The sequence below is a fragment of the Cavia porcellus genome, unplaced genomic scaffold, assembly GCF_034190915.1.
Source record: "Cavia porcellus strain 051 isolate PalLab524CR breed Dunkin Hartley unplaced genomic scaffold, mCavPor4.1 scaffold_12, whole genome shotgun sequence".
NCBI lineage: Eukaryota > Metazoa > Chordata > Mammalia > Rodentia > Caviidae > Cavia > Cavia porcellus.
Genome location: NW_026947495.1, coordinates 81,517,822 through 81,535,954, shown reverse-complemented (window position 1 = coordinate 81,535,954; position 18,133 = coordinate 81,517,822). Strand labels below are relative to the sequence as shown.

The 18,133-nt window shown below is 45.4% G+C and overlaps 1 protein-coding gene across 6 annotated transcripts; it reads right to left on the bottom strand.

The window, feature by feature from the left end:
• Positions 1 to 1,624: 1,624 nt before the first annotated feature.
• On the bottom strand, positions 1,625 to 16,531 carry Coq10b (coenzyme Q10B). 6 transcript variants are annotated; one of them, XM_063259507.1, is made up of 6 exons: positions 15,983 to 16,187; positions 12,731 to 12,880; positions 5,641 to 5,833; positions 5,419 to 5,455; positions 4,357 to 4,458; positions 2,668 to 2,749 (listed from the first exon to the last, which is right to left on the bottom strand). In XM_063259507.1, the coding sequence occupies exons 1-6, from the start codon at positions 16,060 to 16,062 to the stop codon at positions 2,694 to 2,696; spliced, it is 618 nt and encodes a 205-aa protein (XP_063115577.1). In that variant the 5' UTR covers positions 16,063 to 16,187; the 3' UTR covers positions 2,668 to 2,693. The 6 variants fall into 6 exon arrangements, with proteins under 6 accessions (XP_063115578.1, XP_003463412.2, XP_013000714.1 ...); XM_063259508.1 differs by lacking the exons at positions 5,419 to 5,455; positions 15,983 to 16,187 and adding an exon at positions 16,316 to 16,531 and having other exon boundaries at positions 1,625 to 2,749; XM_003463364.5 differs by lacking the exon at positions 5,419 to 5,455 and having other exon boundaries at positions 1,625 to 2,749.
• Positions 16,532 to 18,133: the final 1,602 nt, after the last annotated feature.

Sequence of the window (18,133 nt, the reverse complement as noted above, 5' to 3'; positions counted from 1 at the left end):
GAAGCAGCACCAGTCAGCAGATCAGAGGGAACAAAATAAGTGGTACATTAACTGCAGAACCAAGGGAGCAAATCCCAGGGAAGTGGTTTGTGAAGAGGACACAACACTAGGTAATTGGAGAAGGTGAAGAATAAGGAACGCCTGGGCTGCAGTATGTGCAGTTGTGTTAGGTCAGGGAGCCAGGAGGAGAAACAATTACCCTCCCAGGGAACTGCCAGATGGAATCGATGGTGAGGCAGACCAGTGACAGATGTGGTCAATGTCACAGAACAGGCGCACCGAGGCTAGGTGTGGTGACACATGCCTTAGTCCCAGCTCTCAGGAGGCTGAGGCAGGGGGATTGTGAGTTCAAGGCCAACCTGAACTACATATGGAGACTTAGTCTCAAACCAAAGAACAGGTCATGAGGACCATGCAGGAGTTAGGAAGCACCCACAGGAAAGACATCACTGAATACTGCAATGTGCTAGAGAGGATGTAAGTATGCTAGGAGGTCACACTGGCTGCACAGCTGGTTACACGTCCCCTCTCGCAGCCACTGGGTCCTGTCCATTTCTGACCTTGGATGGTGTCCTCTTGAGTCCCAGCTCATCCCCACACCCAGGAAGTTGTGAGGACTACTCCGCAACCTTGGGAGAAACGGCAATGCTCTGAGCCGGGGCCCTCTGGTCAGTCCTCATATATGAAGTCAGTGCTCTGTGGACACAGGCAGAGAGGGCTGTGATGGCAGGGAGGGCAGCTGAAGCAGGCTGAGCACCCCGACTTGCCACCTAGAACCCCATGCTGTCAGGACGCCTGGCCAGCCCAGCCATCGAGGACATGTTTGGGCACTGAAAAACACCCTTACCCTTCCCAGGAAGCCCCGGGAGACAGCATTTGAAGGAAATGGAAGCAAGAAGGAAGGGTCAGGACTCAGGCAGGCAGAGGGAGGGCCTTGGGTGCCGCAGGGGGCAGGGGGCAGCAGTCATAGGTCACCAGGCCCCACCTGAGCTACACAGTTGGGGTGTCAGCTCCTGCAGCCAGGCAGGCAGAGCTGGAAGCCACAGGGCTGGCCGCCACCCCCCACCCCATGATGCTGCCTCTACAGAGCTGTCCTGGAGTCACCTCACTCTTCCTCCCACACTCCCATCCTGAGCAATCGGGTACAGACTGAGGTCAGGTCTTCCACCTCCTTCCACAGTGAGAATACGTGCTCAGGGAGGCTAACTACCCCAGCCACATGCCACTCTCAAAAAGTTGATGCCAGGCACGGTGAACACACCTGCAAACCTAGCTACTCAGGAGGCTGAAGCAGGAGGGTTGAAAGTCTGGGGCAGGACACGCAACTTAAAGGACTGTCTCAAGATGCAAGAACGCTGGGGAAACAGCTCAGCGCTACAGGTAATGCTTGCTACGTGTACCTTGGAACTCCCCACCAAGGCCCCTCGAGAGCCAGGAAGCACAGTTAACCCCGGGGCTGGGGTATGCAGTACGGGGAAGGAGGCCAACACAGACCAGGGAAGACGATTCTGCCCCAATTTGTCAAAATTAGTTTCTGTAGAAAGGTTTTTAAAGCATGAAATGCTATAATGCTTCTGTCTAGACACGCATTCAAACAACAGCACGATTTCAATAACCAAAGAAATTGTACCAAAAATAAACACATTAACTTTATTAAGTTACCACTTTAGTCCTCACATTGATGTGTTACAAACCCCAGTCTGGAATCCATTGTGGAAGGTGAGTACACACAGTAAACAGGAGAGGGGCTGCGCAGTGGAGGAGTCAGGCACCTGCTCTCTCCTGCCACAGCTCATGGGGACCAGATGCCACCACTCATGGGGAACAAGGCACCATGCGTGATGAGCATCCCAACAGGCAGCCAGAGCACCGAGGAGGCTGCCATCCCCCAAACGGAGCCCCACACTCTGGACCACTCAAAAACCAGAACAGGACAAAGCACACTCTGGCCGCCCCAGCCTCGATGCCCGACAGCGCCGGGGCACTTCCTCACCCAGCTTTTCTCCTCCCCACCCTGACTGGGGATGCAGCACAGGGTGCTGAAGACGCCAGGCAGGTGCTGCAGCACTCAGGCAGGGTCTCACGGCAGTGGCCATGCTGGCCTGGAACTTGTGATTCTCCTGCCTCAGCTTCCCTAGTAGCTAGGATGACAGGCGTGTGCTACCACGCCCAGCTGAATCCAAGTTTTTGCTTGAAATAGGATTACTAACTAGCCTAGGCCCTATGGCAGCCCTATAGCAATACATTACACATATTCTAGATTTAATAACTTAAACATGATATGGTTAATATATATTATGCAGCTCAACAAACTTCTTGCAGGGAAGGTGCCAGTGGAAAGGTATTTTAAATTATGGCTCTAATTCCTGCTCAGAATGACGTCAGTACTCAACAGTGGTGGTGGCATCCCCATTGTTGCAAATGCAGAACCTTGGAATCATCCTTGATTGAACAAATAATGTGGGTCCGTGCTCTACGCCCAAGTTCTGGGCGGAGCAGGCCAGGCGTGCCACCGAGGCGGGCTTGCCGCGGCTCCCTGGCTCCCAGGCAGGGTCCCGAGGCATGGCTTCCGGCCCGCGCCCTATGTGTGGTGCACCTGGTGCAGCATCAGCTCCCGCGGGATGCTGGTCTCCGGGCCGTATAGCTTGCACGCTCTCCTTTCAAAGGCGGCCACCATCTGCTTCACCACCTCGTCAAAAAACAAGGCTGCGAGCTGCGAGTGCAGCAGCGAGCGGAACTCGAAGGAGATCTGTGGGGAAACGGTCACGTCACGGCTTTAGAGGGCGCGCTCTCGCTGGACTCCCAGAGGCTCAGCAGGGCAGGGCAGCGGGCCAGCTCGGCTAGTGGGGAGCTCAGCCTCGGGGCTCGCGCACATCTGCGGTTTGTTTCCTACTTCTGGGCCGGGGTCCCGCTATGTATCCCGGGCTGGCCTCGAACTCATTACGCTGTCCAGGCCACGCACCTTTCTCTTGCCTCAGCCTGCACTCACAGGGGTGCGCCACAGCGCCTGCCCTGCGTGAGGAGGGCAGTACCAGGCCACGGAACCTCTGGGTGTGGAGGGCTGGGGGGAAGAGGAAGCAGGCGGCAGAGACATCTGTCACAGCAGGGAGGAGGCCTGTGCCCCTGCGCACACGCGCCGCCTCATGTGGGCCTGCTACAGTGATGCACAACTGCATGTGCAGCCACCCTTCTCCACAGAATTCAAGGCAGCTGCTTCAGACATGCTGAATTCCAGGCATGCTGACACACACCTGTAATCCCAGCTCCCAGGAGGCTGCAGCCAGAGAGCTGCTTCCAGTTCAAGGCCAACCTGGGCTACGAGAGTACGGGACCAGTCTGAACTGTACAGCGAGACCCTGTCTCAACAAAAGTAAAAATAAATATATAAAAAAGAATGCTGATTTTTGGCTAAGTGTGATGGTGCACATCTGTAATCTAAACACTTGGGGGGCTGAGGCAAGAGGATCACTTCGAGTTTAGCCTGAACTACATACAAGGACAGCCTAAACTATACACAAAGCGAGACGCTGTCTCAAAAAACCAAAACCAAAACAGCAACAAAAGAGAGAGCTGATTTTTCTTTCCTGTGGTTCTGAGGATTGGACCTAGAGCCTTCACACTGAGCTACATCCATAGCCCTTTTGAAATTTTCTACCGTTGGTTGAGACATGGTCTAGACAAGTTGCTCAGGCCAGGCCATTTGAGATCCTCTTGCTTCAGCCTCCTAAAATCCTGGGATTAAAGATGTAGATCACCAGGCCTGACTCAAGAAAGTATTTTAAGAACCAAATAGCATCTAAATTTTAAAATGTTTTAATTGTTATCCTTCGTGTATGGGGGAATCTGGGGACCAAACCAAGGGCCTCTACTGAGCTATACCACAAGCCCTGGCTTTTCATTCTGAAATGTCCTTTTTGTAACAATGTTGCAGAAACTGCATAGAATTTCCATGTACTCATCACCTAGATTTCCCTATTTTAATCTTTTATATAACCACAGTACAACTGTCAAAGAATCCACCGAGGGAATTACGATTAGATTAAAATGCTAGTATCCAGTTTTTCAGACTTTCTTCAGACTTCCAAGTCTTCTACTAGTGCCCACTAATTTTTACTGATTGGCAGCTAGAGGCTACTCCAGACTACAGTGAGCTCCTCTCAGAATACCAAACAAAACATTAGCACAATTTCTTAGGGCTCAACGCCTGAGTTGCAGGCACAAAGTAACTACTTTTTTAAAGGGTGTCTTTCAGTAATCTCTAGGCACATCAGATCATCAAAGCACCTGGGCTTTTAAAAGTGGGTCACCACTACTTTAGCAGCTTCACTTTCTATGTGAAACCAATGAAGGACTTACCGAAAAATCCAAGGTGCAAGTTCTCGGGTAGCCGGGAAGGCCTGGGCTGAAACGCCAAACTGTCTCCAGATGTTTGAAAAGCCTCCCGTCCGTGCAGGACGCCTGGAGAGGGTGAAAAGGCTTTGGTAACACCCTCGGTCCTGGCGGGAATCTGTCATGACTGAGGCTGCCTCCCCGAAACCCAGGAGAACCAGCGCGGACACCTGACCGCCTGGATCGAAGAGCCCATCACCAAGACCCCACCGGGAGCCCCCATGTTCCCGCCCGCAGGCGCTGTCCTCCAACACACAGCACTCAGACTTTGGCAGCGATTTCCAGCGCAGCATGTCTGAGTGGTCCTGAACCAGTCCCCTCCGAACCAGACTCCCCAGCTGTAGACCACACTGACCGCGTGCCACCGCAAAGGCTGGCATGCTCGGCGGTACCTGCACAGTCCCTGTGGCACCTCCAACTCCCGCCTGCCACACCTCTCGGCCTGCTTGCAGCCTTTCTCACGTGCTTCATGACTCTCCTAGAGACCCCACCCCCACTGTCCACCGAGCCTCGGCCTGGACTTCTCCCTGACCTCTCCAGCACACATGGGTGGTCTGTACACAGCACCTGTTCCGGAGCTCCCATTCTACGCCATTCCGCAGTACTGCCTGAGACCCACGAGAGCTGCAGCCTGCAGCACGCGACGTGACAAATGGCAGCCAGGCCACAGTCAGCAATCCACATGGGGCTATGACCTTTCCTTCGTTTTTTGCGGTTCTGAGGACTGAACTCCGAGCCGCACACATGCTAAGCACGTACTACCACTAGCCTACGTGCTCAGCCTGCGGGTCTTTTTGTGCTGAGACAGTCTCACCAAACTGCCCAGGCTGGCCTACTTTCCATCTGGCAACGCTGAACTTGCAATCATCCTGCCTCAGCCTGTCAAGCAGCTGGGACTCCAGGCGGACACCACGCCAACCCTTCTCTAACTTTTCAGAAAACACGTTTATTAAACAAATTCATTTTTATCAGTGATAAAACATTCAATGTATTTTCTTAAAACCCTGCAGGTATTAAAACCATTCTCACCTGTGGTCCAAATGATCTTTCCTATTATCCAGCAGTCCTCAACGAAAGGAAAAAAAGAATGCTAATATTGTCTAATAACACAAAAAGTACAATAAATAGTTTTTTTTCCCCTTCTACTTCTGAAAAGCTATCTTTATAAGCTTTTTACATATTACAGTATACAACTCGTTTGATATAACTAGTATCTGAGGAATATTTAAAAACAAAAGCCCAAACCATTACCTTTACCAAATGCGGTTTCACCAAGGTCACTACTGATGTGTATCGCTCCAGCACAGGTGGAAAGCCGATTTCTAACCGGGTTTTACAATACCCAGGTCTCCTTGATATTATGTCTGACTTTTTGCACCAAGGAACGAAATGCTTGTAATCTTCCATTTCCGATACCACATCATACATTTCCTGCATTGAATATCTTTTAAAAAGAGACCAAGGGCATTATCAGCTAGTTATGTAAGACATGTACATACAAAGCAAACAGAGAGTGAAAGGAACCAGACAGACACACTGCACAAGTCACAATTTGGCAGTTCACAGGTTAATTTATCCTGCAGATATGGTTTTTACATTTTCACTCATGCACTTGAAAATGGAGAATTTATATTTAAAAACTTTAAAAACCAAAAAGTCTTGCAGGCATAGATCCACACCTCCATATAACAATCAGGTGAAGCTGGGTGGGGCGGTGCATGCCTGTAATTCCAGCACTCTGGAGGATGAGGCTGGAGGTTCACAAATTCCACTCCAGTCAGAGTGACTTACCAAGACCATGTCTCAAAAAAAAAAAAAAAAAGAAAGAAAGAAAGAAATAAAAGAGTTAGGAATTTAGCTCAGTGCGAAGGCCCTGGATTTGACCGCCTAGTACTGCAAAAAACAAAGAAAATTAGGTGAGTTGACTAACAATTATTTTTCTTTTTTGTTTTTATCAGTACCAGGGATCGAATCAGCCAGCAATTTAACCTTTAGTAATTTACTATTTAAAAATACTACCTTATTATAAAAATAATTCACTCACAATTGCGAGAGAAAATAATGAAAGCAACCTACATGTCTGTTAGTAAACAGACATTAATAAAAGTTTAACAAATCATAGTGCAGGATTTCTGTGGAACTCTGTATTGACCACTCAAAAAAAATTAGGTCAAATATATATTTTAAGGCCAAGACATTTATAACATTGTTAATGAAAAAGGCAGAATATAAAGCAAAATATACATGACTTTTAAGAAAGTGTTAGGCATACTTTGCATTTACTCAACTTGTTTGACATTTGTTTCTTCCTCAAAGTAATACTGACAAAAGAACATCTGTAACTTTTGGATCAAACTCAGGACCACCAGCTTGTATGGCACGTGCTTATGCCACTGAGCTAAATCCCCAGCCCCATCTGTAACTTTTTTTTTTTTTTTTGTCTTTTTCCTTTTTATCGGTACCAGGGATTGAACTCACGACTGCCTGCTTGCAAAGCAGGCGCTTATGCCGCTGAGCTAAATCTCCGGCCCCTCATCTGTAACTTTTTAAAATATCCAAAAGGACACATACTAAACAATAATCAGTTAACTCAGAAAACAAAGAGGGGTAACGGCAGACTAACTGCTTAGTCTACGGGCTTCCATGTTGTTATCTTCAATAGGTATGCACTGCTATTCTAATTTGCGTATTTTGTGTGTGTGTTAAATTCCTCAACACTGAAATTTCTTTTTTTCTGGTACTAGGATGAAACCCAAGGTCTTCCATATACTAAGCAAGCACCTACTTTGCCTTTGTTTTTTTTGTGTACCAGAAATTGAACTCAGGACCTCACGCCTGCTGGGCAAGTGCTGTGCCACTGAGCTACATCCCCAGCTCTTTTTTCCTTCTATTAGCGTTTTAATCTCATAAAAATCAGGCTTCACTGCATGTATTTTGATGCTGTCCATCCCTCCCAACCCTTCCTTCCTGTCCCTTCCATTCCAGGTCTCATCTGTCTATTTAATAGTCTCCCTTCCACTTTTTTTTCTGTCTTTTTGAGACAGGGTCTCACTACGCAGTTCAGGCTGGCCTTTGGGCTTACTTTGTAGCCTAGGCTGGTCTTGAACTTGCAAGGATCTGCCTGCCTCAGCCTCCCGAGTGCAGAGACTACAGGCATGCACCATCATGCCCAGTTCTCCCGTCCACCTTTGTCTCACCATTTTTAGATCCTACGTGTTAGGGAGATTATGACATTTGCCTTCAAGCTTAGCTTATTTTGCTCAGTGTGTCTGTTTAGTCCATTTCTCCATTTACTTAGTGGGCTATGTGATATTTGGATGTGAACACTTTTGAGTTTGACATATGCTAGACGGTAAACTTCCGTTAGAAGCATTCATGGCAGAGATTTTCCCTCGTCCTGTTAGCAGTCTTCACTGCTGACACCTTGATGCACACTTTAATCTGATGTGGTCCCATTATGCTGATTCCTGTGCTATCAGAGTCTGACTGTGGAAGTCTCTGCCTGTACCCATGGCTTGAAGTGTTTGGTGCAAAGTTTCAGGTCTCAATCCATTCTGAAGTGGTTTCTGTTCAGGGTGAGACAGGGATCTAGTTTTCTTCAGTTTTCCCAGTGGCATCTATTAAAGGAACTGATCTCCCACACGTGTTTCTGGCTCCTGCGGCGGGAATCAGAGGGCTGCTGTTGCAGAGGTGAATCTGCCCTGTATCCCACCACCCGGTGTGTCTATCTGTGTACCAGCACCACGCTGTTACCACAGCTTTGCAGTTTGAAACAGGAACTTGTGATGCCTCCAGAATTGTTCTTTGGCTTAAATTCACTTCAGTGTACTCTGGACAGGCCATGTTTCTGTATGAGGTTCAGGATTGTTTTTTCTAGTTCTGTGAAGAATGCCATTGGTATTGTGATAGGGACTACATTAAACATGCAGATTGTTTCTGGCAATAAGGGCACAGAGCTCTTTCACCTTCATGCTTAGATCGACCCCTAAGCTTTTGGGGTTTTTTAAAGCTATATGACTGGAATCAGTATACTGGCTTCTGATTGGGTGATTTGTACTCAATCCAGAGCAGCACAGAATAATCATTAAAGAGAGAAGGCAAGCAGATAAGAAGAGTTTAATAAGCGGGGAGGGCCGGGAGGGAGCCATCTCAGAGACGGCGGTGGGGCTCCGCAGACGAAGGGCAGGTTCTGCCTGATGCAGGCTCTGATGGGGCAGGGCTCTGGGGGCCGGTGTGAGCTGGTTTATTTTGTGGGAGTGCAGGGGACTGGGTAAACCTTTACACACCTGAGCTCTGGCAGACTTTCGGGAGGGATAAGCCACAGGGGCTTCTGGGAAGAAGGAGGTGTGCATTATCACGGCACAGCTTGGACCGCTGCCATGAAGATTGTGCGGTCTCTCAGGTGGGCGGACCTAACAGTTTCTTTCTCAACTAGTCCACTGCTGGTGTCCAGAAAAGCTATTCACTTTCCTAATGCTGGCTTTATATTCTGCTGCTTTGTTAAATTTACCACTCTAAGTCTTTGGGTGGTGTCTTCAGGGTCTCCTAGGCACGGGATCAGTCTATAAACAAGGATAATCCCATTTCTTCCCTTCCTATGCATAGCCCTTGTTTTCCGTGGTTTTTGAGAGGCTCTCGCTGTGTAGTCCAGGCTGGTCCTGCACTCACAGCAGTCCTCCTGTGTCAGCCTTTGGAAGGCTGGGGTGACAGGTATGTACCACCATGCCTGGCTTCCCTTTTTTCCTCTCGCCCTCTCACCTGGCTAAAATTTTAAGCAGTGTGTGGACTCGGAACTGTGAGCAGACACCCTTGCCTCACCCCTACTTGATTTTCAGATCTTCCCGCCTCAGACCAAGCTGGTTGTGTGCCTGTCGTAAAGGCCTCTCATACCTCATTTCTTCAGGGCTCCTATCACGCAGGGATGCTGCATGCTGTCAAAGCTCTTTCCTGGGTCAAGTGAGATGACCATGTGGTTTTATCCTTCTGTTCATGCAGTGTAGCACATTTACTGATTTACATACACCGAACCATCCTTGCATCTCAGGAATGAAAGCAGCTTGGTCGAGGTGTGTGATCTTTTTAACGTGTCGTTGGATTTGGCTTGTCAGTACTTTATTAAAGCTTTCTGCAGCTGTGCTCTTCAGGGGTGTGGGTCTGCAGTGGTCTTTTCTGTTGTGTCCCTGTCCAGTTTTGGCATCAGGGTGAGGCTGGTCTAGGAGAGTGAGTCTGGAGGCTTTCTTTCCCTTCTATTTTATGGCATAGTATGAAAAGCACTGCTGTTAGTTCTTCAAAGATCTAGTAAAATTCACAGTGAACCCATCTGGTTCTGAGCTTTTACTTTTTGAGAGACTTATTATTTCTGAACTCATTTTAGTCCTTGATTCTAAGCAGTTTAGGCTGTTTACATCCTCTTGCTTCAGTTTTGGCAGGTTTTAAGTATCTGGAAATTGATCTGTTTCTTTCAGATCCCCAAATTAATTAGAATACATGTTTCAAAGTAGTTCCTAATAAGCGTCTGGATTTTACTGTTGTCTGCCTTTCCACCCCAGGTTGTACTGACTGGGTCTTTCTTTCTTGGTTAGTTTGGCTAAGGATTATCAATCCTATTTATTTTTTTGATATCAATCTTGTTTGACTGATCCTATGTATTGTTCTTTTAGTCTCTCTCTCATTAACTTCAATTCTGATCTTAATTCTTTCTTTCTTTCTGTTGGTCTGATTTCCAGTTTGTTCTTGTTTTTCCAGAACCTTGAAATTCATCATGAGGTTGAGATTTTATATTTCTGACTTCCCTCTGAAATGCCTTTGCTATATCCTAGAGATTCTGATTCCTATTTTTATTTGATTCTAGGAATTACTATTATCTCCCCCCACTTTTTTTGATGACAAGATCTCACTGTGTAGTTCAGTGAGCCTTAAACTCCCTTATGTAGCCCAGGCTGGCCTTGAACTCATGGTGATCCTCCTGCCTTAGCCTCCCAGGTGCTGGGAGGCATACGCCACCATGCTCTGCTCTGCAGAATTTAGAAATTCTTAAATTGCCTCCTTGGATTTCAATGAAATACTGAATGTCTAAAGTGCTTTCAGTCTTCATGCATTTATATAATTTCTGTGGTGGGGGATTTAGCTCAGCGACATAAGCGCCTGCCTTGCAAGCGCATGGTCATTAGTTTGATCCCCAGTACCCCACCCCCCAAAAAAGATTATATAGTTTCTGTGGTTTCTCTTGCTTTTGATTTCCAGTTTCATTATTAGGACCTGATAAGGTATAAATACTACTTTAATTTTACACTTGATCTCAGCCAAAAGACAGAGAAGCGATTACCACTTTAATTTTAAAAAGGAAAATAAACTATTCTAGAACACAATGAAAGAAAATCTATTCCTTCTGTTTGTTTTTTGGGTTTTTCTTTTTGTGACAGGATCTCACTGTATAGTTCAGGGTGGCCTTGAACTCATGAAGATTCTCCTGCCTCAGACACCTGCGTGCTGGAATTACAGGCATGTGCCACCACACCCAGCTTCTATTCCTTTTATGATTTAGCATAATGACCTGATAACTACATCCTAATGAAACAACAACAAAAAACTTACACATCAATATCACCTAGTTAGTACTGACACACAAACTGTAAGAAAAATAGCAGCAAACAGAATCAAGCAATACATTTTCTTAAAAAATAACAATCAAAAGCAACCACTTAGGAATATATGATGTCCTGACAGTGCCACCCTGCTTGAGAAGGACTTTCTGATTTTGATGGACCAAAGCGACATCTCCATTGTCCCCTACATCTCTAACACATATCACCTCTTGGCCCCCTGCTGCTCTCACAAAAAACAAAAAAGGAAATATATGGATGATTTAACACTAAGAATCTTAAAAAAAAAAAAACACCACTATTATTATTTTAACGATATTAATTGGCAAAAAAACCCCAACTATGATGCCTTCCACAAATGATGAAATATCAGAAGCATTACCATTAAAGAACACAAAAATTCTGAAGGCAAAGTGTTAAATCAAAGCATGAAATACAAAGAGTATGTGCTAAAAATATTAGGTACATTTACCAACTGGCAGGTGATATGAGTGTCAACTCAACAATCAATTTAGAATTCAGTAAGGTGGCCAATTACACAGAAATCAACCTCTTTCCTAAACTAAACAGAACCAGAAGGAAAACAATAGCATAGAAATGCAAAATGCCAGGCTGGAGTTGTAGATATATATTAAACACAATTCACCCCAAAGTGATCTAGTAAACAATTTTGTGAGATCCTGTCTGAATAAATAAATAAAGGCTAGGAGTTTAACATCAGCACTCCAGGGCTGGGGATTTAGCTCAGCGGCATAAGTTTAAAAACAAAACAAAACAAAAATCAGCACTCCAGAGACTGAGGCAAAAGGACTGTCATAAATTGTAGGCCAGCCTGGGCTACACAGTGAGTTCAAGGCCAGCCTGCACTGCACAGCAAGACCCTGTGTCAAAAAACAAAGAAAAAAAGAAAAAAAACCCTGAACAATAGCTAGGGATAGATGTAGCTTAATGTGAAAGCCCTGGGTTACTAGGGAAAAAAGGGGGAGAATGATATGGAATATGACAGAATTTGGACCTTTCTGTATGTTTGGAGTTTTTTTTTTTTTTGGTACTGGGGATCAAACTCATGACCTTACGCTCACCAGGCAGGCATTTATGCCGCTGAGCTAAATTCCCAGCCCTGTTTGGAGGTTTTTTCTTTTGGATTTTTTTGTCTTTTTGCTCACTATGCATCAGGCTGGCCTCAAACTTGTGATGATCCTCCTGCCTCAACTTCCTGAGTGCTGGGATTACAGGTTACACTACCATGCCCGGCTCTTTCTGTATGTTTGAACTAATCTTTTTAATTATGAAAAGAACAGCCTACTAAAATGCAGGTCATAAAATTATTTCCTTTATGTGTGAAGGTTTAAATCTAACCATAAAGGACTATACTCATAAAATATCAAGGGATAGGGGCTGGGGATTTAGCTCAGCAGCATAAGCACCTGCCTTGCAAGCAGGCGGTCGTGAGTTCTATCCCTGGTACCGATAAAAAGATAAAAAAAAAAAAAAAAAAAAAAATCAAGGGATATACAAAGACCAACCAACAAAAAGCAGAGTTCAGTGTATAAGATAAACCAGAGGGCTAGGGTACAGCTTAATAGTAGAGCATTTGTCTAGAATGTGCAAGGTCCTAGATTCAATCATCAGCATCACAAAAAAAAAAAAAAACAAGAACAAGAAGACCAGAAAATGTGTAATTCCCTACAAAATACTGTGAATGTACTCTTTAAGTGGAATTACTATTATATACAAACCCAATAATTCTTCTCTCTGAATATTCTTTTCTTTTGTTTATTAATGGCGCAGTGATTTTGAAAAAAGTTCTTGCATGCGTCTCCTTAGGCAAAACTGAGGTATGGGATGGAAGAGTTCTGCTCATCAGTATACCACAGGAAGCTAAATGTCTAAAAAAGACAAAATTTACCTGATTTAGGATGAAATGAAAATAAAAGAATGCACAAATTATAGAGATTTTTTAAAAATATACTTTAGAAAGCTTTTTACTTTAAAATACTCCTAAAAATACACGTCTTTTTCTCTTTTGCAAGCACAGGTATAGAAAAATACAGCTTCATCAGAACCACAAAGAAAACTAAAAATAATAGGTTACAATGAGGTTTGGAGTGACTGTTGCTACAGGTGCCTTTTCCCGTCAGTGACGGTGCACACACCTTCTCTACCACGTGCACATCACATACTCACGATCTCTGCTGCAGCTCATCTAAACATTCCCACATACTCTGCCAGCTGGAGCCTGCGTATTTATTTCCTTAATTCCTCACCAACTTCAATGAGTCTTGAAATTAGTTCTCCTTCTCAGATTAACAATCTCCTGGCTCAATTCATAGCACTGCTGTTCTGTTCTCCTTTACTTTCTAATCTTTCTTTCAACAACACATGTAAAAAATAGGTCTAGTTAGAGTATTAAAATTGTTTTTAAAAAAACTGTTCAGGGCATTTCCATATACAGATACCTGCTGTCCTCCTGTTTACCTAAATATGTTTAACCTTTCCTAAATGAGGATTCAAAAAAAGTCCCACAAAACAAACAGGTATGGTGACATGTAATTAGAACCTCCTTTAGGATATCCTAAAACTCTCAGAAGCTGTATTTCAGCAGAAATATAATGAGTTAGCTGAACAAAGAGAAAAAAAACAGGTATGCATACATACAGCAAACATGTGTGTACACATATGCATATACAGATATATTATTCACATATAAATAGGGGGAGGGGGCTATTGATTATTCCAAACATAAGGGAAACTTCACAGTACTCAGAGACCAAGACAACTAACAGAGTATCGGCACTGTAGCAGGCCAAGCGAATACAAAGAAGTAATGCTGGAAAAAGGAGCTGAATCACACTGAGTATTATTAACCAGGATAAAGTAACTTGAAATTTATTCTCAAAAAGAATCCGTTGAAGAGTTCCAAGTAAGAGTCTGACAGCTGATTAAATCAAATCCAAATTCTCAATTTTTTTGTTTGTCATAGTAATTCGGTCAGTACTAGGGCCTAAACCCAGAGCTTCACTACATTTCCTGCCTTTAAATTTTTTTTTTTAATTTTGAGACAGAGTCTAACTTGCCCATGTTGGGCTCAAACTCATAACATTCCTGCCTCAGTCTCCTAGCATGCTGGGATTACAAGTGTGTGCCACTGGCCCCAGCCTCTTTTATATTTTGGAGACAGTTCTACCTAAGTTTCCTAGGCTCCAACTTGTGATCCTCCTGCCTCAGTGCCCTCAGGAACTAGGATTACAGGTGTGTGCCATCCTACCTGCCCCAAACTGTTTTTTAAAAGGGGAAACGAGTGGCCTTATGAAATCTCATGTTGTCACACCTAATATTTACATAAAATGATTTGTATGTAAAACAAAATTTCTTTTTTTAAAATAAATGAAATTTCTTGAAAGAAACTGATACCCTACCATTTAGTTGGAGAGGAAGAGAAAATTAAAGAGAGGTGACAAATTGGTAATATGTAGCCAGAAGCATAGGATAAAGGATAATACTTAAGAATACAGCTTCAAAATATAAAAAAACTCAAAGGAGGAAAGAAAGAGAGACCAGAACAAATCAAGTTGTTTATAAAAGTTGAATGGGAGCTGGGGTTAGCTCGGGTAGAGCACAGCAACACGGCACGTATCATACACACACTATGTAGTGTGGATGTGTACATGCATAGACTCCTGAAGAGGTGAATTTGGTGCCTCATTAGCCAATAAGCTTACTTTTTCACTGTACAGGGTCTTGTACTAGACTCATGCATTGCTCTCCCAGGCTCCTTCAAAGATCCCCTTACACAACCTGCTTATGATCCTAAAAGAATCATCGGTGTAGGGACTGGGGATTTAGCTCAGCGGCATAAGCGCCTGCCTCGAAAGCAGGCAGTCGTGAGTTCGATCCCTGGTACCGGTAAAAAACGAAAAAGCTAAAAAAAAAAAAAAAAAAAAAAAAAAAGAATCATCGGTGCCTAAAGCAAACCAACGTATTTCCTGACCACCTATGGATAACACACCTGCTTTTTACATACTATCAAGAATAATCCAGGCTAAGCGTGTATAGCAGTGGTATAGTGCCATGCTTATGCGTGAGCTATAGCCTGGGCTCCACTGCCACCAGGACCAAGAGAAAAAAAAAATAGTTTTCAACTATAATATGAAATGCTGTAAGTCATATTCAAACTGTGAAACGAATACTGAACCACACTGAGCGAAGTTTTTCTTTATATAAAGTAATATGCCAATACTATTCTCCAAAACTCTATTATACTAAAGGACAGAATCTAAGTTAACGTGACAACTTACTTGAACTTGAATGCTTATCACAACAACACAAGATGACGCAAAAGACGGGAGGAGGGGTGTTGCTCTGCTAGGACATACTTTTTGAAGTTATTTTCTAAAGCAGGAATCGATATCTGATTGTATCTCAGTTTTATCCAGTATTTGTAGGAAAGAATTTGGAGGTCGAAGGTTGCTGGTGCTTTTTAAAAAACTCTCCGCCGAAACTAATGCCCAGGACTCTGCCAATCTTGTTTTTTTTTTCCCTCCACCCAGTCCGGCATACGCACAGACGAACGAACCATTAAACGCTTTGGGTCAGAACTTTCCGGAGTCACTTCCTACAGTGCCGCTCTGAAGGTCGGCAGGTAGGAAAGCATCGTATCCCTCCCGCTTCCCCCCTTCTCCACCCGCCTCCCCACAGAACCAACCCGGAAAACCGAGGGCAGCCCTGGCTCAAGGTTACAGGAACTCGAGTCACAGCTTAGTGATAAGAGCAGTCCGTCGTTGGTCGTACGCGATGGGCCTCCCTCCACCTCCGCGCACCCCGACTCTAGGGCAGGCAGGAACCGGAAGGCGGCCCGGCGGCCGAGTGCGACCCCAGCCGCCCCCGAGGTCCCCAAACGGAGCGCCAACTCGGCAGACCGTCCCGACGCCGGAGCCTCGGGTCCTCCGGACCGGGCGGAAACGCGTCCCCGCGCCCTCAGGGTTCCTCACCTGACGTTGCGCGTGGGCGGCCTCGCGCAGCATCCCGAGGCTGCCTTCATAAAGACCCTCTGACCCGCCCGAGCTGCCATAGTCGTTTATCAAAAGCCGGTCGCCAACTCACACCAGAGCGGCCTCGCGGCCCCGCCCTCAGGCTGGGCGCCGGTGCCTCGCAGCCAATCGGTGGCCCCCGAGGGACCGGATACGCCCCTGCCCCTCCCCGCGAGCCACCGCTGACGCGCGCTTCCAAGGCCGCCCCGTAGAGGAAAAGGCCTTGGCCTTCTGCCAGCCAATCACGAGGGCGCAGGGCCCCAGGACACGCCTCCACCCCACTCACGCACTTACGTAACACTCCAGGGCCGGCTCCCGGGGCCTCGGGGCTGCTTCCGGTCGTGAGGCCTGGCGTGTGAGGCCCGCCTAGGCCTCAGGCACGCCCGGGCGTGGCGCAGTCTGTAGGCCCCCGGCGCGGAGGTGGCTGCCGTCCAGGCCCGGCCTCCCGCCGCCGTCCGCAGATCCCCGTTAGGCGCGTGGCCTCGCGTCCTCCGGGCCGCGATGGGGAAGGCAGTGCGTTCGCTCGCCGCGGTGTCGCCAGAGAGTTTGATTAAACGTCATCGACGAGTATCTGGGGGGCGCCCACTCACAATTACTTTCGTGTGAACTGGAGTGTGTGGTTTATTTTTTGTCTCCGAAGAGCGAAGAACAAAATTTGACAGAAGTGTTGGAGAGCGTTTATTAGTTAAGGCCAACCTGGGGCACTCAGGTCGAGACACTGTTCCAAAAAAACGAAAGAAAAATTCCTCTCTGTCATTGTACTCGTGTTATTTAAAAGTCTTTCTCTCTTTGTGATGCGTGCATAGGTATTTAGAGGTAAAATGAGGTCTGTGGTTTGCGTTAAAATGTTAGGGGAACAGAAATGCAGCTGATGGTAGGCTGATGTTATTGAGCTATGGGCAGTCGAGTTTTCCACTGTCACGTAAATTTTGTGAATGTTTGAGGTCTTCCATAACAAAATATTTTATGTCTGTTTTGTTTTCAGCGACCTTTCCACAGGAAACCTGATTTAGTGTCACTTTGTTACTTTTTGCTCATTCTTAAAAACCTTAAGTATTTAACTGAATAGAACCTGGAAACCTTTAAGTTTATAGAGATGGCACTGACTCTTGAAAGGCTTGTCGACCCAGACCCGACACTGTAGCCAGAAAAGCCTCAGCCGGAATTAGGGAGCTCCAGCCTCTCCCGCCCGTGTGCCAATGAAATAGCTGTGCATCTCTAATGGCCTTAGGGCACTGCCCTAAGCTCCCCCCCCCCCTGTTCCCAGAATAAAGGCCTCTTTTGTTTTATATGGAAATATTTTTCATCCTCTGGAAATAATCCTATCAACTCAGTAATAAAAACAATAGTGCATTGTTTTTGTTTTTTTTGGTGAGACAAGGTTTCACTGGTTAGGAAATACTGCTTTTAATAGTCAAATATGAGATGAATTTTAACCACAAAACAAGGTCTTTATGTAAACGTCACATTTTTTCTGGGAATAAAGCAATTTTTATTTTTATTCTTTTTGGTGGTGAGGATTGAATCCAGTACTTCACTATCCAGGATTTTACATGTGCAAAGCACATTGTAAAATCACTGAGCCACACTCAACCCCACCTTTTTTTTTTTTTTTTGTGGTAGTTGGGGGATCAAACTCAGGCGCTTATGCGGTTGAGCTAACTCCCCAGCACTACCCTACCCGATTTTAAATGTTAACATAATTTAACTACTGGCACCTCTGATCAATAGAAAAATCTTAACAGCATGCTCAATGGTTTTATACAGGCAATATCTTTGGTAAATACTTGGTTTTTAAACATGCCTTTTTTATTTTTATTTATTGTCTTTGACACAAGGTCTCGCTATGCAGTTCAGGCTGGACTTGAGCTCACTTTGTAGCTCAGACTGGTCTCGAACTCACAGCAATCCTCCTGTGTCAGCCTCTGGAATGCTGGGATTACAGGCATGAGTCACCACGCCCAGCTAAACATGCCTTTTAAGAAATCCCACTTTTTGGATTTTCTTTCTTTAAAAAAAAAAAAAAAAAAAAAACCCGAGTTTTAGTCTTCTTTCTCCTCCTTTCCAATGAAAATTCTCCTAACCTCTTCCTTTTGGTCGACAACTCAAGAT

Bases quoted from the DNA above. Each gene is read 5' to 3' on its own strand.
- Coq10b (XM_003463364.5), bottom strand. From the start codon at position 16,062: ATGGCAGCTCGGGCGGGTCAGAGGGTCTTTATGAAGGCAGCCTCGGGA. The intron at 5,834-12,730 runs GTTTGTATATAA...TCTTTTTAAAAG, and splicing joins TCAGAGAGAAGAATTATTGG to ATATTCAATGCAGGAAATGT. The intron at 2,750-4,356 runs GTAAGTCCTTCA...GTTTCCCCACAG, and splicing joins CTTGCACCTTGGATTTTTCG to ATCTCCTTCGAGTTCCGCTC.